General features: G+C 32.9%; 1 protein-coding gene across 1 annotated transcript in view; it reads right to left on the bottom strand.

Annotated features, from left to right (window-relative positions):
- The window catches only part of LRP1B (LDL receptor related protein 1B), a 1905856-nt gene that overhangs the window by 675848 nt on the left and 1208423 nt on the right, over positions 1 to 21585 (bottom strand). The window contains exons 23-25 of the mRNA XM_082395829.1: positions 20334 to 20534; positions 14750 to 14995; positions 1283 to 1480 (exon numbers count right to left, since the gene is read on the bottom strand). Coding sequence (XP_082251955.1) covers positions 1283 to 1480; positions 14750 to 14995; positions 20334 to 20534 — 645 coding nt within the window. The remainder of the gene's footprint in view (positions 1 to 1282; positions 1481 to 14749; positions 14996 to 20333; positions 20535 to 21585) is intronic.

Below are 21585 nucleotides of genomic sequence, written 5' to 3'. Positions count from 1 at the left end.
TAACAGAATTTTTAAACAACTCTGAGGCTAATAACAATGTTTAGGTTGCAAAAAAGTTATTTCGTGCTTCTGACTTTTTAGTCAGAACAAGGGATTTTGGAAATAATAATGATGTGCTGGTTAAAATTGGTGCAATTTAATTCAAACGTTGATCTTCAGGGGTAGAATAAAAAGAAAAAGTCCACCTGGGGCAACATGCATCATAGCTAGTCAGCACCCACTCTTTTTTTGAAGCATGCCTGATAAGATCACTCTTGCTGCATTTAACCTTAACAAAAGCCCCAAATCACCCACCTCCACACCATAAGCCAAGTTTTATGGCTTGCATGTTATATCCTGCAAGCCATAAGACTTGCAGGATATAAGATGTTTGCAAATAAAAGAAGAAGGCAGTAGTGTGGTCTAAATAAAAATAAGCAATTTGGTAATACCCAGCACTGTTCTTATTTATCCATTCCTTAATTTATTTTGGAATTAAATATATATATATTTAAAAAACAATCCTTTTTCTAATAGGATAGCTCTTTATAATTTATGACATTGTCAGTGCTTTTGTTAGACTTTTTAATAGTGTGGTTTTTTGAACAGTTAACCATCTAAAGTCATGGATCTAAATCCATCATTTGAAGTCAGTATCTTGCAATATGACACAGGACACAAACTCACAGATCATAATTATATAGTGTGTTCAAATACTATATTTTTCCAAAATTGTATAGGTGATTTAAGGAGGAATTTAAATGGTGATAGAAATACCTGGCCTTCGGAATGCTACACAGATCTAAAATTTTCAAGAGAATTATTACATATATTTATCTCAAGGCCTTGCTACTAAAGAATGGCCTAGATTGGAGAAAAGAGATGTCAAATCATGGGAAAAAAATATTTAGCTCATATTTGTAATCTTTGTAATAATTCATTATTTCTTTGAATTATGGTGAAAGGTGAAAACCAAATAAAAAACAAGCTATGTTAACTGACAAAAATATGACTACTAGTATGTAGGAGACAATGCTTTTTTTTCTTGTAAATAAATTTCTTCACCGAATATACGTGACAAAGTTCACAACTTGAAAATGGTGTGAACAGTACAGGCCTTCACCACTTCCCTCCCCTATCTTCACACATATACTTCACATCCCTGGCTTTACACATATGAGGGAGAAGATGAAGAACCAAAGGCCAAAGATTAATCAAAATTCCTTCTGATTACAGCATATTTTTCTGGAATTTTCAGTTAGAAATCAATCTGAACATTAAGTCAACATTGTAATAGATGTACCTCCACTTTCAGAAAGCTTGCCCCGGTATATTCTGTCTTCTACAACATCTGTCCAATAAAGTAAACTTTGATTGAAGTGAAAATCAAGTGCTATTGTGTTTCTCAATCCAGGAACAAGTAAACTATAGTCTCTTTTATGAAGATCAATCCTTCTGATCTCATGGCGAATAGAAAAGATGATGAATGCTTCAAAAGGATCTGAAAATAAATTTATTTTAATAGGCTTATGAAAATATTTATAGGCTTAGTAAGTGGAATAAAGTGCTTGAGGTCAAAATCCATTTATTTAAAAGTATTATTATGTAATTTTCTGTCACTAAAGGAACAATTTCTTTCAATCCAAAATGTAAAAGAAACTTGAAAAACTTAGGTTTATTTGTATTTATTAAAATAACATATAAATGTGTTTTTATTCTTTGAATTTTTGTACACCTGATTCTGATTTTAAAATACAAGAATTGTTGCAATTCCAAGACAAAATGTAAGACTTTCTGTTTTAATGTAGTTTTAGCTGACAATCTAAACTTCAGAAACATCACCATAGGAACTGCTAAGAGGTGAATAAAACTAATGCTGCCACTCTTAGCCCATCACATGACTCTAGATCCACAAAGGAGAGAGATTCAACAAAAAACAATTATTGGGCTGATAATTAGTGAATACTCTCCATGAGGGAAGATGGTGGCTCTCTCCACAACCCAAGAAAATCATGTCTACAACTTTTCCCCCACTAGTTTTTAATCCTGGACCAGGCCTGAGTAGGGAGAAATAGAAGAAGCTTTGAAAACAAATATGAGATTAAAGTTTTATATTTTTGTACCTAAAAGAAAGAATCTTTAATACCCAAAAGTTACAGAAATTATATTATCATTTTGAAAATGTACTAAGTCCTATACCAACTACCATTGGACATACTAATATGGGTTAGACATGAATTCACTTGATGAATATACATTTTGAGGGAGGGATCCAGGCTCACAAAGATTTCTCCTGTTTCCATGTTAGTGCCACCCTTTTGTGCTTTTCTTTAGGGAAATTGGTTTTCCTATCCCAAGTCTATACATGTCTGTGAATGTGAGCTGTTATAATTATCCCAGGCCAAAGTGGTTGGCTCAAGAGGTGGATGTGAGATCTAAGTCAGGAAGACGGGTTTGTAAAATTCCAGAGAAGTTTTCAAGGTGAGGGGAAAGAGTCTCTTTTCTTCTATGGTCACAGATTTCTCAGCCTAGTGTGGTCAGTTCATGTCCTTGAAGTTTCTGTAAGTCTACTCGTGGTATTGTAGGAGAAGAGAAAAAAAAAGCCTCAGAAACAGAAGCAGTGATGACCAGGGGAGAGACCATGATGTCCTAAGGACATTTAAATCCGTAGTTCCAATTACCCCTAAGATTAGCTCCTTCCTTCAAATCCCCTATACATTTCTCATACTTTCAGTATATGAGCCAATGCACTTAACTCTATATTCAACTTCATTTGAACTGGGATTTTGTCAATTGCAACCAGGTTTACTGTTCTTATTAATCTTATTTCCTCAGAGAGGTCTTTCCTGATCAGTTATCTAATAAAAGCACACTTCCATTATTCTATATCATCATAGCCTGTTTATTTTTTTTGAGGTACACTTTAAAATCAATATTTCCTTGTTTGCCATTGATCTTCCTCACTGGATTATAAACTCTCTTAAACAGGGATCTCACCTGTCTTGCTCATTATACTGTCCCTAACACCTAGCACCAGGGAATACATAGTACATACCAGGTATTAGATTAGAAGGTGGAGGGAAGTCTCCTGCCATTTTTTTTTCACTGGAGGTGAATCTACTTTAGGGAGCTCTGCCCAGCACATTAAATAAATGTGTTTTGAGTGATTAAATGTGGAGAAGAGTTGAATCCATCTTAAGAGACCATGTGACAGCTAGCATGGGAGACATGCTGCCACAATCAGCAGAGTCATCTACCTGCCCTTCAGCTGATCACAGAGTATAAGCAAGCCTGGCCACGACCATAAGAACTGCCCAGAAATCCTGAGAATTTGTGAGCAAACATTATGTATATTGTTGATATAATACCTAATATCATTTAGGTATTATGGTTATTTATTGCATGGTATTGTGGTGTTTATTGTACAACATTACTGTGATAATAGCTAACTGATACAAGATACCAAACATGTACAAAATAACCAGTTCCAGAAAGCTCCCAATAGAACAAGTACTCATAAAATTTAAAATCCAAAATTTAGCGTTTTTAAAGTAAAAAAAATAAAATAAGGTTGTGTTAGATGCACAGTTGTTTAAAAGAAATAATATCTAATTTTGGATCAGCAATCCTTATTTGATTACCTGCTTTGGCTATGAAACAACTATTAGCTTAGAAACATTCTTTATCTTTTCAGGAATTAAATGTCCTTACCTGTAAAATGAGGTTAACAATAACCACCTTTCAATCTAATTTAAACTGTTGCTATCAGAATCCAATTAGATGACGTATGCAAATTTGTTTTATAAGCTGAAAATCATCACAGTAAACACAAATGTAGCGGTAAGTGTGATGTAGTCAGCAAGTAACAGACTTGGAGTCAGAAACTGTGGGTTTAAGACAGAGCTCTGCTATCAACTAGCTGTATAAATTTGAGAAATTTACTCAGACCCTCTGATCCTCAATATTTTAATTTACAAAGTGTATAACATACTAAGTTATCAGGATAATTGACAATTAAAAGTGTGAATACTTAATAATATCTTAATAAATATTTAATAATTATTATGACTATTAAGTTCCAGAAATCGCTCAAAGGAATAAGCAAAAGAGGTACTGGGTAAGAGAAAAGGTTGGATGATGACACATCAAAAATAGTCAGATATTTCTTAGCATGTGCTGAAACTAGGGACGTTACAGCTCTGAAGAGCCTCCCCTTCCTTTGGCTTATAGTTTGTTTGCCCTTAGTTAAGTAGTAAATTGTAGGTGCAGCAGCTACTTGCTAGAGAAGCTTATATTGAATAATGTTAAAAAACACATAGTTTTTAAATCACAAAATGACTGCTTCTTCAAAAGTATCTACTTTTCTTACATACATAAATATATGTGTTATTTTATTTTTAGTATGCTAGAATGAGGAAAGCCTTTCTGAGTTTGATACAAATCATAGAAGACCTAAAGAAAAGAATGACATTTAATGTTACTGAAGAAATTGTAGGAGAAAAACAATGTAAAATATGTCAAAAGACAAAAGGCAAACTGGGTAAAATATTTGCAATATAATAAAGGATTAAATTATTTAATACATATGAGCTCCTACAAATTGACAAGAAAAAATACTCACATGAATAACGGGGCAAAGGGTATTAAAAAGAAAATTCAAAGAAAGGAAAATATAAACAACTTTGAAATTTTAAAAAGTATTCAATTTCTGTCATAAAATGATAAATGGATTTTAAAACTCTGAAAATATTTGATAAGACACTGTTTTGATTAAAATGTAGACAAAAAGCACTCTGGTATATTGATAACGAAAATATAACCCCTAAGTAGAGTCACTGTGCAATATTCCATCAAAAGTTTATATATATATATATATATATACACTATTTGATCAAGTAGGTCCATTTGTAAAGATAGAGTTGTACATATGAAAATTTGCAGATGAGGATGGAAATCCTTTGCAATATTATTTCTGGTAGCAAAAGATTAAGCAACATTAATGTTCATCAATAGATGGCTGCATAAATAATGTATGATAGTCACAGAGTATAATATTATAAAGCCACGTAAATGAATGTGATTAATATGCATGTGCTGATGTGGAATAATTTCCAATATTTTGTAAGTTGATAACAGCAAGATGTGAACCGTGTGCATGATATGCTACCATTTAAGTTAAAAATAAAAGATTTTTCTAGACCTATGTGATGGTAAATCACAGAATACATCTTGAAAGATTAATGAAGGAATGCTGTTACTTCTGCCATGGGAACTGGTGATGAGTTCAGGAGTGGGAAGAAAACTAAGTTTTACTTTATTCTGCATAGGTTCATTTTTTTTTTTAGCATTTGCATATATTTCCTACGTAAATTAATTATTTTTCTGAATGAAATTTTAAACTAGTAATAGAAGAAATTTCATATCGGCTTCTAAGAAATACTCATAAATAAAACAAGGATTGTTTGGGCATGACATATATGTTGAGCAAGGTAATTCAGTATAACGAATACTGTAAAACATGCTTTCCCTTCAGGAGAATTCATATTTAAGAGATCGTTTACTGCTCTTACTTTCATGCTCTATTTGAGAAAGTATATTCTCTTGAACCAAAAATTATTGCCTTCTCTGTTACAACTGAGTAGAAAGAAATTTTATAATAGAAGACCTGGATTCTACTCTTGCCTCTGCTAACAATAAAAGGCCATCACGAAAACTGCATAGGTCTAGCTGTCTTGATTTTTTAAATAAATAATTTTGGTGATGTGTTTGTTCTAAAATTTTATTTGTGAATAGTCATAAAATATTAATTGCCTTATTAATAAATTAATATTAATATTAGCCAAAAGAAACTTCAAAGCAAACAGCTTTCATAGAAATAAAAAGGCTCACTATTATATGATAATATGAACAGTTCAACAGATAAAATATAACTCTTAAAATAGTATATGCCCAATAATAGATTAAAAAATATATAAAGCAAAACTTGACATAATTAAATGGAGAAATTAATAAATCCATGATTATACTGTGTGAGTTTCAACCATAACCCATTCAAACTGATAGAAAAAATTATAACAAATATAATGAGAACAACAAAATCAACACAAAACTCAACACACAGGAAATATATAGAAATTGGTGCCATCAAAATAGAAGGCATATTCTCTCTAAGTACACATGAAACATTTAACAAAATGATCATGTTCTAGTCCACAAAGTAAGTCTCAAGAGATAGCAAAGAATCAAACTAATAATGAACACACGCTCTGAGCACAATGAAATGAAACTAAAAATCAACAATAAAGACTGCTAAGCTCCTCATATGCTTTAAACTAAAAATAATTACTAAACAATTTCTTGACTAACGGGACCTCAAATAGGGAATTCAGAAATAGAGCTATTACGGCATCAAATGTGTAGATTAAAAACCATGAGACAATTAAAAATTAATGATATAGAGAATAATTTCTAAATGGTGGAGTAAGGACTTCCAAAAATCTTCTCCTCTATAAAAACAATGAGAATACTAGCAAAATGGTCAAAATTATTTTTTCTAAACTCTAGAAATTAACCAAATTCTAGTAACAATCCAGTGAGTGTTTATTAAGAAAAAATGCTGAATATCATTGAGAACAGCAAACTTTGTAGCATTTTAACATGCATCAATCCCATTTACTCAGCCATTAAAAACAATAAAATAGGGCTTCCCTGGTGGCACAGTGGTTAAGAATCCGCCTGGCAATGCAGGGTACACAGGTTCGAGCCCTGGTCTGGGAAGATCCCACATGCAACGGAGCAACTAAGCCCATGTGCCACAACTACTGAGCCTGTGCTCTAGAGCCCGCGAACAACAACTACTGAGCCTGTGTGCCACAACTACTGAAGCCCACGTGCCTAGAGCCTGTGCTCTGCAACAAAAGAAGCCACCGCACTGAGAAGCTCACGCACTGCAACAAAGAGTAGACCCCACTCGCTGCAACCAGAGAAAGCCCGCACGCAGCAACGAAGACCCAACGCAGCCAAAAATAAATAAATAAAATAAATTTATTAAAAAAAAAAAAAAGAATGAAATACTGCCATTTGCAGCAACATGGATGGACCTGGAGATTATCATACTAAGTGAAGTAAGTCAGACAGAGAAAGATAAATATCATATGATATGTTTACATGAAGAATCTAAAAAAAAAATGATACAAATGAACTTATTTACAAAACAGAAACAGATACACAGACTTAGAGAACGAACTTATTATTACCAGAGGGTAAGGGCTGGGGGGGAGGGATAGACTGGGAGGTTGGGATTGACCTATACACATTGCTATATTTAAAATACATAAACAACAAGGACCTACTGTTTAGTACAGGGAACTCTGCTCAATATTCTGTAATAACCTAAATGGGAAAAGAACTTGACAAAGAATAGACACATGTGTATGTATAACTGAATCACTTTGCTATACACCTGAAACTAACACAATATTGTTAATCAGCTATGCTCCAATATAAAATAAACATTAAAAAATAGATTAATTAAAAAAAAAAACAAACATGCACCAATCATGTTTCCCCAGCATCCCTTTCCCCAGCTTTGTGGCAGCCTTGGACACAGACAGCCCAGAAACCACCAGAGGGGATAGATGAGTTTTGGAGCTCCCCCAAAAGCCCAATCTCCAGGGAATTGTTCAATGGGGAAAGAAGAGTCTTTTCAAGAAATTGTGCTGGATTTCCACATGCAAAAGAAAGAAGATGAAACTTCACATCATATATAAAAATTAACTCAAAATGTAGTATAGACCTAAATGTAAGAGCTAAAACTGTACAACTATTAGAAGAATACATAGGAGTATATCTTAATGACCTTAGATTAGGCAATGGTTTCTCAGCTATGACCGTAAAGCACAAGCAACAAAAGAAAAACAACAAGAACTTCATCCAAAAAAAAAAAAAAGAACTTTTGAGCTTCAAAGGACAACATCAAGAAAGTGAAAAGGTGAAAAAACAACCTACAAAATGGGACAAAATATTTCCAAAGTACATATCTGATTAGGGACTTGTATCTAGAATATGTAAAGGACAATTATGACTCAAAACTAAAAAGATAAATAACCCAGTTTAAAACTGGGCAAAGGTCTTGAACAGGCATGTTGCCCAGGAAGATACACAAATGACCAATAAGCACAAGAAAAGATGCTCAACGTTGTTAGTCATAAGGGAAAAAAGTCAAGCACAATGAGATACCACTTTGTACCCACTAGGATGACTATAATAAAAAAAAGATGGACAGTAAAAATTGACGGAAATTGATTGTGTAGAAACTGAAGCCCTCGTACATTGCTGATGGGGCTTTAAAATGAAGTAGCCACTCTGGAAAACAGTTTGGCAGTTCCTGAAAACGTTAAACATTGAGTTACCATATGACCCAGCAATTCCATTCTTAGTTTTCACCCAAGAGAAATGAAATGCATGTCCACACAAAAACTTGTACATAAATATTCATAGCAGAATTACTCATAATAACCAAAAATTGGAAACAATCCAAATGCCCATCAACTGATAAATGGATAAACAAAATGTGGTATATCAATACAAGAGATTTTTATTCTACAATAAAAGGAAATAAAGTACTGATGTATGCTAAAACATGGTTGAACATTGAAAACATTATGACAAGTGAAAAAAGTCAGTCAGAAAAGACCACATCCTCTACAATTCCATTTTTATAAAATGTCCAGAATAGGCAAATCTATAGAGACAGAAAATAAATTAGTGGTTGTCAGGCCTGGGGTTGATGGGGAGTGACTTTTAATGCCTATGGGGTTTGTTGAGAGGGTGATTAAAATATAATAATATTAGATAGCAGTAATGGTTGTATTGCTCTCTAAATATACTATAAACCACTGAAGTGTATATCTCAATCTATCTAAGAAAAAAGAAATATGGTAATAAGTGTGGAAATTTATAAAGAGTAAAAAACTGTACATATACTATTTTTAGTTCACTGTTAACTAAAAATCATATATTTTTTACCTCATTCAGATTAATCTGTATAACTATCCTCAGCTCTGAAAACTTTTCCATCTATATAAGGAAAGACAATGTAACATTCTGACAATTTAATGTTTTCCTTCTCTGTGTATTTGTGCTAGTTGAATAAAGTTGAGAATTCATCCATTAAAAATTAATATCTTATTTAAACTCAATAATTCAGAAAATATAAAAAGAATTAATGCAAAGGAATTAGAAAAAATAACTATGGCAACTGATAAGATAGAGAAAAATAGATTATCAAAACAACCCAAAGTCATTTGTTTGAAAAACTAATAAAGTATAGATAAACCTATGGCAGGACCAATACATATACAGGTAGATATACATATACATATACAATATATGTACAAATGAACAACAGAAGGAATGAAAGTAGGAAATAATTAAGAATATATAAAATAAAAAGATAGAGTGAGATATATACTTTAATAATATATCAAAATAGGTAAAAATAAGACTTTTTCTAGAGAAATGTTACCAAAATTTCATGTATTTCACAATTTTCATATATTTCAAAAGAACTATAAAATAATTTGATTCAACCTCCACTCTGAAAAAATCTTAGGTGTAAGGGACAGAAATAAGCTTATAAAACAGACTGTTCAAAGGCATCGTGGGAATCTGAGAGCACACAGTACATAGAGATGGCCTGGATCTTTGGAATGGCTTGTAAAACTCTTGCTTTGGAGTCAGGAGGAATGAAGCGCAAAAGCTCTTCTCTAACATCTCTTTACCACAAGGCTCTGGGCAAATGAAGTAACCTTCTGTGGCTCAGTTTCCATAGGTATAAAATCAGAGAATTAATAATATCTAATTGGCTTCTTGTGAGTTATAAATAAATTACCTATGACATTTTAGATGCTTGATAAATGGTAGCTATCAGTAATATTATAATTAACTTTAAGAAATTATTTATATGCAGTTTGGGATTAACATATACACACTACCATATAGAAAATAGATAACCAACAAGGACCTACTATGTATAAAACAGATAACCACAGTGAACTATACTTAATATCTTGTAATAACCTATAAGGGAAACAAATCTGAAAGGCATATATATACATATATAAAACCGAATCACTTGGTTGTGCACCTGAAACTAACACAACATTGTAAATCAACTACATTTCAATAAAAAATAAATAAAAATGAAAATAGAAAGGAAAAAAAAGAAAGAAAAAACAGAAATGATTCATAGAGGTGGGAGTTTTGAATAGAGTATAGGATTCAGATTTCCAGAGAGAATGTAGAAGATACTGTCATATTGAAAAGTCATAGATGACAATGAGCAGCGTACATGAAGGAGATGGTAAAATGAAGTCATATATGTGAAAGTACTTTACATTCTTGGCCATGATGCATTTATTATCATTACTAATGACGAAACCAGAAATAATGTGCGTGGAGTGGAAACCCACAGTGGAAGACAATGAAACATCAGATTGGAGAGATTAAATGAACAAAAATGAAGAAAGCCCTTAATGTTGGGCTGAGGATATGAGGTTCTTTTCATAAATAATGAAGAGTTACTTTAAAATCATGGATGGAGACTGATATGTAAAACTCTCACTTTATTAAGATAAATAAAGGAATGGATGGCCAGATTATAAACCACCACAGCTTCACTGCCCTGATCTCTTCACCTTTATCTTCCATTATTCCCCAAGGTAGCCCATCTGCTTAACATCACTTTATTCTTTACTATATGTCTGAGCTCTTTTCATCAATTCTCATCTTCCAGATCTGGATTACCCTCTCCCTTTTCAATAAAAATATTATATTCCTTCAACTTTTTGATATTTTACTTCTCACAAACTGTAGAAACAAGAGGATGATAAAAAATAGGCTGAAAAGAAGACTGCCATCATCATTACAACATGCCTGAACTGTGCTGTGGCACAGATGCTTTTTTTTTTAGAATTAAAGTTTGGGTGCAATAAAAAAAATTTGTTTAAATACATAAAAAATGGAGTAAATGGAGCTCCAAATCAACTATAACTCAATAAAAAAATATAAAGTAAATGGGGCTCCAAAAAATAAAAAAAGTTGGGGTGATGGACACAGTGTACTGCTAGGTGATCATTATGTTTATGCAGTTTTGTTTACATCCACGATCTCTTTCTTTAAAAAGATATAAGTTTTAAAATAAATACAGTTATAAAAAAATCTTTTAAAAAACGAGCGATTAAGAACAAAGAAATATATTGGTGGGTAAATCTAACCTAATTCAGGTTAAAAGAAAATAAAAGGGAGATGCTACAATGCTCTTTCCAATGTTACTAGAAATATGCTGCAAATTTGTAAGTAGGCTACCTACCAAACAGCAAAGAAACCAGAGATAGAAAAGAAATGCAGTCAGTAGCAATAGTCTGGGTTTTCATAAGTAAAAAGAAAATACTTCAGAGAAAGGTGATTAATAAATTACGTATTAAAGAGGGAACATGTAAGGCACTGATAAAATAAAGTATCCAGGTACCCAAAGGAAGTGAGATTTATTTTTATTAAATAAATAAAAAAGATTATAAAAATAGTATTTTGAAAATAATTATAGTTAACTAATAAGATGTTAAAAGTGAACTTAGAGAAAATAGAGTAAGTTCAGCAATTCAGCCAATGGCAGAGTGTAAAGAATTTAGGAAGGGATGATTAGAAAGAAATAAGAGAATATGAGACAACTACAGAGGAAAATTCAGGAGGAAAAAAATGGGTGAGTCATGCTTCTAATTTGAGGCATAAAGAGTACTATTATTTTTTATTTTTAAAATGTCAAGAAGAATAAGCACAGATATTGCATTCAATAGAGAGAACACATTTTAAAAAGAAGCACTCAGCTTAAGAATGATGGGAAAAAAGAACAAAAGAAGAGCAAGAAAAAAGAAATTTTACTTTTAAAGTCCAATAATCAATAGTCAATTCATTTTTATTGAACTATGAATCTGCTGTAGGTTTTTCAAAAGGAAATGATATGAATAAAACACAGAATACATTTTTTTTATGTATGAAAATTGGTTTAAATCAAAAATAAGTTTTAATACCTAACAAAACCTCTATTATCTGTAACAATATAAATGCTGATAATGGTATTTAATATACTGTATATTGAGGAAGGGATAAATTAACCAGCAGGTTAAAGTTTCCATGTAAGAAAAGCTCTGTACTAACTTTAAAAGGTAAAATATACTTTTGCTTCTCTGTTAAATTATAAACAAAGCCAGGTGTGAAATACAGCAACCTTAACAGTGAGAAATGATATGGTACTATTAGAGTTTCTTTCTAAGCTGAGGGTAGAAGTGGTCAATTTCATTAGAAATTATCTTTGCACCTGGTAAATTATGTTCAAATGTTGAATTGTTCTAATATTCTAATTGTTCTAATATTCAGCTTGAGTTGTGATTGATTTCACAGAGTACAAAGCCACTATAATAAGTCAATCATTTTGTCATCTGTATCCGAAAACCAGACATAGAGCCAATTCTCATGTAAAACATGATTATAAATATATCTGAGGTCAAAGTTTGATCTATCATTTCCCTATTCCAAACATGTATATGAAATGGCTATTTTTATTACAACAAACTGCTATTTTTTTTTCAGCTTCTCATGCCAATTATGTTGTGCAAGAATTTTGAATGAGAAATAGATAAATGTTTGGGAAACTTATGCCTCTAGGACTCAAATTTTAACAGCTAGGAGAAAACAACTACAAGACAACATTTGAAATAAAATAAGAAAATAATTTAACATTCCCTGAAAAAAATCATGTTTTTAATTGCATATTATTTTATTGGATATATGTAAAACACAAGAGAAAAATCTATAACTTGATTTCTGACTTCAAGATGCTTATCACTTTATTGGAGAAGTAAAGAGCAAAGGAAGAAGATAGAAATAAAAAAAGCAAATTAAAAATGTGACCACAGGGCTTCCCTGGTGGTGCAGTGGTTGAGAGTCTGCCTGCCAATGCGGGGGACACGGACGGGTTCGAGCCCTGGTCTGGGAGGATCCCACGTGCCGCGGAGAGACTGGGCCCATGAGCCACAATTACTGAGCCTGCGCGTCTGGAGCCTGTGCTCCGCAACAAGAGAGGCCGCGATAGTGAGAGGCCCGCGCACCGCAATGAAGAGTGGCCCACGCTTGCCACAACTAGAGAAAGCCCTCGCACAGAAACGAAGACCCAACACAGCCATAAATAAATAAATAAATAAATAAACCCAAAGTTAAAAAAAAAAAAAAAAAGAGATACTGTTATAAAAAAAAAAAAAATGTGACCACATATTGTCTTGGACAAATTCTAGATACAGAAAGGAGAAGTAAGTGGAGAGCAAGAATATTTGGAAGAAGACTCTATTAAAGAAGAAAGATTTGACCTAGTAGGTGTTAAAAAATATCTAGGATTTTTAGAGACAAAGAGGGAAAGTACAATATAAGCAGAAGAAACAAAATGAAAAAAGTTTATGATGTATGGGTTCTTAGGAGCCTGATGAAGCCTGGGTACTCCTAATCAGAAATTTTTAAAGACTACAAAAACAGTAAGAAAAAAGTAAAAAAAAAAAAAAGTTTACATAGAAAAAAGTATCAAATATATTCAAATACAATTGTCAAAATTCAAAAAAAACAATTTTTCATGGAGTAATATATGTACTTTTTAAAATTAATGCATTCAATAACAAGATTGAGCAGTGGGTCTAATGACTCCCATTACTGAAGTAGCAGTGGTTTTCAAAGCCTGAACATAAGTGATATTTTGCGATATTAGAAACAACTTTAACATGATGTGAATATGCCTATCACTTCTATTGGAAACACAGTCATAGTTGCTGCTAAGAACTGGTCTGTGGTATACATTCACAATTGAAAGAAATGTTAACCTTCAGTGAGAGATTAAAGAAAATAAAGGTGTAAAATTTTCCCTAACAAACTTCATGGACCCCTTCAATTCTATCCATGGACCTGTAAGTGTCCTGTGACTCAAATTAAGAATCTGGAGAAGACAATGGGAAGCCACCATTCATTAAGCACCTAATGGGTATAGGGCACAGCAAAAAGTGCTTCATGTTATTCTTACAGCATGTTGTTGTAATGGGAATTGATATTTGAAAGATGAGGAAACTAAGGCTCAAGGAGTTTTAGGTAACCTGCCTGCAGCCACATACATAATGAATGCTATTTATAGGATTAGAGTTCAAATTTCAGATTCCATAGCCTTTGTTTGCTTTTCCTACTGTGGAATATGATCTAGAGAATCAGCAGAATGTCTTAAATGGGCAATCAGAAGATGAACACAGCCAGAGCAAGGAGTTGTTTTCAAGACTAGTAGAAATACAGTTGGAAGTGTGGGACAGGGCCAGTCTTTGGAGGGTTCTAAAAAGCATTCAAAGAGAAATAAAAGTAAATGCTTTGGAGCATACAAAAATAAGCACCTAGGGAGCAAGATGACAAAAGCAGTTATCTAAGGAAAAGATAATCAGATGGACTGTAATGGTAAAGGATTATTGTAATATTTTCTGTCCAAAAGATTTTGAAGTAGGTCTAATATGACACATTATACTTAAATGCCTTTTCTAAAATTAGTTGTACCCATTATTGAATTTCTGAGGTGTTTTTGCATTTTTTTTCTCAATATCTATTCTTAAATATAGCAAGATACACACAACACGCATACACACACACATATCACTTGCTATTCTTAAATATAGCAAAACACACATCTACTTACTGACACTTGTGCAACTTTCACCATCCACATCCAGCTTCCACCCTTCATAACATGAGCACTTGACTGTGTGCTTGTGCTGCTCACACACTTGACTGCACTTCAGATGATTGCTGCAATAATCTACAATTTCACATGTTTTATTGTCTCTGCTGAGTTGAAGTCCTTCAGGGCAAGAACAGACAATTCCTCTTCCAGGAACAACAGAACAGTGGTTGCTACAGCCTCCATTGTTCAGTGAACATTCATCTATAAAAGGAGAGGAACAGATTATAGGGCATCATCAACTGTTTTGCTCAATTAAATACTAATCATTGAACTCAATTCTCTAAGGCTGGAATTAGAGCAAGGATATTATAAATGAATGGAGAAAGCACTCTTTAGATTTTTGTCCCAGAAGTTGGGGTAGGAATGATGAAAGAATTCATCTAATGACCAAATAGAGTTCTATATGACAGAAATTGGGAATGGAAGATTTTCATTTCTATAAATCTTTGGAGTACACTTTGTTTTACTCCGTAGAAGTAAAGTGAGTTCAATGTTTCCGTTATTACTGGAAAGATTACGCTGAGCCTTTTAGCAGTTATGCAAAATCAGTTTTTGAGGGCTTCCAAAAGGGACTCACATACACTGGTGATCTGAAAATCTGACTTATCTCAGTGTTTATAAATAAACAGGCATACACATACACATGTATGTATTATATCTATATATCTTTTTCTACATCTATAGTGTGATTTATAATAATAATCCAGAATGGATTAGTTTGCCCTTTACTGGCTACAGATATTTATTTATTTACTTTTATTTTCCTAGATATTCATTTTTAAATTAGGTAAATTATACATTGTCCGTCATATATTGCTTATTATTATTAATTCAATGAGGCCATGGAAACATAATAAATAATACACAAAAATACTTGACCTGGCATTTTGGCTGAAATAATCAGCAAGTAGACTGCTGTATAAAGAAAGAGAACTTTTCTTTCAGGGCACTTATAGTTTATAATTACACATTAGATATATTTATTTATCATTCTATTTCATCACAAGATTGTAGGACCCATGAGGGTATGCCAAATATTCGTTTTGTTTACCATGTATATCCCACAGCTAGCATAGTGCCTAGCACAGAGTAAGCAGTTAAAAATATTTGTTGAATAACAAAATTTAACAAAATCATCCAAAAGCACACAACTGCCCCTAAATTGAGCTAGTATTTGTCCAACTGGGAAATTTCAAGATGTCATATTTGCACTCTTGACAAAAATGGCAAATAATTGTTTTTGCAACCATGATATTACCTATTATTATATACTATTAGGTACATAGTAATAAGGCCAAAGGAAGCGTTGTCTTTCTTTGCTTTAAAAATATGTTTGAGTAGTTTTCAAAGAGTGTTCAGTTAGGTGTGTTTTGAGACATACTGAAAAGGAATGTTGTTCAATGATTGGCAAATTGCAATAATAATTACTTATATACCTCTAATATTTCCTGTTCTCTATGGAAATTCATCCAGCTCAAAAAATTGGACTGGAATGTAAGGCTTTCAAAAATATTCTCTACACATTTTAAACTTCTGTATGGGTCAACTATTCTTCACATTTGTCACCATAAAAGAAGTTACAGTAATAAGAGAAGAAAAATGATTACATTAACTGTTTTCTCTAAGAATTCAAGTTTGACATTATTTTAGAAGAAAAAAAAATAGATTCATTTCTTGGTTCCTTCAAATATGTTTGTTCACCTGTAATCATAATCATTTCAAAACAGCAGTCGTTTGAAAGTCTTTGCCCCATTTTGTTCCATTGACATTCTTTTTCAAGAGAATTACTGTAAAGAAATGTCATCATACACAGCGGGTGAAAAAAGTTGTTACAATGCTTTTAGCTTATTTCAAGTACGACTGTTCTCTCAGCGTTCAAATGTCTCTTTCTGACACTACCTGTGGAATTAAATCCTAGATTTTAGGATAAACAAAATTCACGTTGAAACTCTACAACTTAATATATAAATTTAATGGCAATATTTGTATGGCTAGCCCCTTGTCAATTTTCCCTTAACCCTAAACCTATCATTAAATCTTGCAGCTTCTTTTTAAATTTTTTGCTACCTGACAAAGACTCTCTCATTGACCAAACTCTAGTCAAGCACCTCTGAACCCTCAGTCTTGGCTGATAAAAACTGCAGACTCTCAGCACAAACAATTTCATTGTCTAATCCTCTCCCCACCCCCCTCTTCCCAAGCCAATAAGAGACTTGGACAAACACTAGCCCAGTTTTTAACAGCTCATGGCAGCATCCCTAAAATGACCTCAGCCCTCCTTAAAGTGCCTGCCTGAGGAAGCTCCATGACTCCATGATGCTGCAGAAATTTACTATTGTTTCCCCCAAAACCTGATGATAGGCAGATAGGGCCCTGAACCCCATCTCAGAGCAGTTACTTTAGAAAACTTGCAATATAAATCCTTTCTCTGTACCTTTGAGATGTCAATCATCTACCACCCAGAACTGTTCCTCCCAACCCCAGGATCTGAAAGCCATCTTTTTGAAATGCAAACATGTAAGGAGATAACTCTCTCACCCTTACTCCCAACCCTGTGGGTACCTTGCTCTGACTTGTACCACTGCCTCCAGTCATAAAGGTATGAGAAGTTTGTCTCTTTTCTGGGATGAGCACCAGTTAACAAACCCAGATGGCCTAGTCACATGGGCCAATGCCCCATTAACACCCCTTAGTGCCTTTCCCATTGCACATTCCAGCCTTTAAAAAGTTTCTCATCTTTTGTTTTGGTGAAGCTGATTTCAATTCATGTTGGATACTCTTCCCTATCACAATAGTTATTACTGAGTAAATATCACTTTAACTAGTATCCAGTTTTATCTTTGACATACACTTCTAACAAAAATCAACAGTCAACTCCCTTCTTGAATGATTGAAATCTCTTCTTATTTGTTTCTTAAGTGCATATCTCTTTCCTCTTGAAATCACTTAAAATTCCCCCTGAAAAAATAATCTCTCCACTAGGATTCAACTTATCTTCTTGAGCTCTCTCTTTTTTTAAAATTTTATAGACCAGATTTATTTGGAGAAAACAAACAACCTCACTACCCAAACGATGGACGTTTACATCTCAAGACACCTCCCAAATATTAAGTCTACAGATTACAGGTCATTTTCATAAATTTTACATGTATTGAGGAACAGGATATGAATCAATCCCTGTTTTTATTTCAATGGGGGTAGGGTAGAGTAGGGGGATAAAAAACAGCTATTTTAGATACAACTATTTGGAAGGAGTTGACATGAAGAGGGCAAACCCTACATTTTCACCATCTATAGCAAATGGTTTAAAAAACCCTTTCAACTTTGGGTATCTTTCTCTAAAATCAACTCTTTAGCTACAAGCCAATTCATGTCAATTATTTAAAGTTAATTCACTTGGTATATCTTTCAGGTCCACTGGGTAAATGATTCATTATGCCCATTGCTGCAGCACTCAAACCAACAGCCCCGCCTGGCTGGACAGGGCCTAACCTAGTATTGGTTGGAAAAGGATTTGAAAACAAGAGACCGAAGTGTCATTTCTCTACAGGAATCAATATTGCCGACCATCTACAAACTGACACTACAAAGGTGCACATAAAAGCACCTTTTCGGAGAAAAGAAGAGCCTTCTGCAATTCAGTCAATCCCCTGACCAGTGATTGTTTTTGTTTTTCATTGTTCTAATTCTCCCTCAACTTCACCTCATAAAGGACAGAGTATGTGAGTTCAATATGCCACAGTGCTGCAATCAGTACAAATGTCTTTTTATCTCCTCTGATACTTCCACACCTAGCTTTACTGTGACCTTTTCCACTCCCTGTAATGATTTAAAATCTTTGAGCAAGGCTTCTTAGACAATGAGTACAGTAGCTTGATAAGCAAGAACTGATTTTCAATCTTGAAGTAGACAGAGAAATGAATTCAGAAGAAATCCCCTTTTCTCTTTTATTTTCCCAATTTAGGGAGCAGAGAATAGGAAAATAAGGCTGCATTTTCTTATGATTCTCTTCATTTTTCTTAATGACTGTATTTTCTCTTCTTTGCCTTTTATTTACTTCATTTAACCCAAAGGGTAAAGAAAAGATGGAAAAGCACTAATTTATTTCAAGACCTGTAGTGCATTAGGTATTATTACCATGATTTCCTAATAGATATCATCATCTCCATTTTTGTTATAAGGAAACTGACAATTCCAGAAATTAAGCCACCTGCCTAGGTGACTTAATTGAAGTAATTGAAGAATAGAATTCAAACTTGTCAAAATCTCATTTTTTTCTATAATTATACACTTTCAATTTTAAGACTGTTGATAGTTTCCTTCTTTTAGAATTGCTCTTACAAACTTCATGAGCAATTCTCTTACATGGTAATGTAAGAGATCTTTCCATCCACCGAACTACTCCACCAGGGAGAACAAGCTGGGAGAAAAAGAAGTGAATACAGATAAACTAAGCCTGTCATCCATTATTTGTAATTTTTTTGATTTAATTTTAGGGTTTCTGTTTGTTTAAATGATAGCATCACTGAATGAAGACTGTTGCAGTTACTGTTTCAAGGTTATTTTATAGAATCACAGACTATTTGGAAGAAAGGATGTTTTATTACATAAATTTAAAAAAGAATAACAGTCTTTTTTATATCACTCAGTATGTTATTAATGCTCAATTCAGATCAATATATGATAACTTTAGGCTTAAATGTAGTTGTCTTTCCTATTTCCAATCAGGCAGGTTCATCATTTCCTAAAGTCATTTTCTCACAGCCTCAAGTCATCTCATTATTGTTCTTATCATGCTGTAAATCTTTGTCATTACTCTATTGATGTCACCTTCAGTATTATCTAGAAAACATATTTTTAAAATCTCCTTGCCAATCTCTGATCTCCCCACAGAGAAGGAAATGTAATTGCTTTATATGTGCTGGTGGCATAAGGAGATGGCTAGTGAAAAGTGATTTCAAAGCTCAAAAGCTATCACATTGAAATCATCATTTTAACTAGATAAAGCATACTAAAGAAAGCTACTGTATGAAAACTAAAATCTTCTGAGAAAATTATATAAAATCAAGTAATATTCTATTGATTTCATTATCCAGTTTCTTCCTTTCCTCTTTTTAAAAAAGGTTTCTGTTGTAATGATCCAAAGTCCTGACAAAATACATTGAGTGGTAGTAAATTTCACCCCATAGTTTAATAATAACAGGAGTCTTCTGTTCTGAGCAACTCACTGACAGAATATAATCAATTCAATTGTGGGAACATCATTGAATATTCAGAGATCTAAATGATGAAAGCAGCTGTATAATTGTTAAGTTAGTTGGATCAGGTAGTCTTTTCTATTTCATTTTTAGAGATTTCTGATCATATTTAATTTTTTAAATAAATATACAGTGCCTGTAAAATGTAAACAGGATTCAACCCTAAAAGTTACATTTAAAGAAATGACTGGACGGAACAAATTCTACTATAATAACTATCAGCCAGTGGACTAAAAGGTTCTAGTCTCCAGAAAGAAGCAATGAAGTGAAACGTGCAATACCACAGAGGTCGCCTTCGTCAGACCCATCAGGACAATCCCTTCTCCCATTGCAGAGTTTCTCTGGCTGCAGGCAGACTGAAGTGTCATTAGCACAAGGGTACTTGGGTGGCCCACACAAGAAACTGTCACAGTCATCTTCGTCTGATTGATCTTCGCAATCGATATCTCCATCGCATACCCAGGCTTTGTTGATGCATCTCCCTTAAGAAAATAGCAACAACATGCATTTAATTTTTGCAATTAAGCCACTGGAATAATGAGTAGTCATTGTCTTCAGTCAGAGGCAGAACAAATTGCCATTAGCAAGAAATCTATTTGCTGATAGTTTGACATTTTCATGACAGCATTTGAGTAGTTCTTGTCCTCATTGTAATAGTGTTCTTAGTGTTAAAGCCTTTATATTTTCGTTAGTTTCAAGTTATTGCCTTACCCTATTTAAAAAAAAAAATCTGTAACTCATTGAAAGTTTACTTTTAAAAGCAAATTTTAAAGATATATTTATAGTAGTATAAGTCCTTTTCAGAGCCTTAAATTTAGATAAGTGCTATCACTGTATTTTGGAGCCCTAAAATTAAGCAAATGCTTTATTTTTGAAGGTGAAGATGTCCTTCTATTTACATTTATAACCTTAGCAACTCAACTCCTCACATTCAGACTTATGTACATGCCCTTTCATAGAAGAATGTAAAATGTTACTAAACATTTTAGTAGCTAAGATATATACAGACAAAATTTAGAGAAATATGTTCTTTATTGACTTTGAAAGAAAAAAATGAAGTGATTATTGTTTAGCCAGAATGGTTCAAAAGTAACAATGTGAAATTCCTAGAAAACAATGGGTATTGACTATGTAAACTGTTTTTTTTTTTCACTGCAAATTATTCTTCCTTTCCAGAATATTTGTATTTTTCTTCTAATTAATCATCTTTTCTGAATTATACAATGTTAATGTGTAATGTGAATAAAAAATGTTCCTAAAGATAAATACTGGTTATCGGTTGACTACACCAACATCTCATAAAATGAGTGGGGCAAATAAAAGGGAAATGGAAAAATGTTAGATTGTATATGTCCAAGAGTCATTATGTATTTAAATGTCTTCTTCAAACTTAAGGCTACTGAATTTTAAAATATTTAAAATATTTGTGAAAAGATGTTTTATTTATAGAAATATATTAATAATTCTCTATACTACTATATATCAAATAAGAAAAAAACACAAATGATCAGTTCCACAGTTAATATAAATAAA

Source organism: Balaenoptera borealis (genome assembly GCF_965194805.1).
Source record: "Balaenoptera borealis genome assembly, chromosome: 6".
NCBI lineage: Eukaryota > Metazoa > Chordata > Mammalia > Artiodactyla > Balaenopteridae > Balaenoptera > Balaenoptera borealis.
The sequence above is the reverse complement of the archived record's forward strand: the minus strand, read 5'-3'. Positions and strand labels throughout refer to the sequence as shown.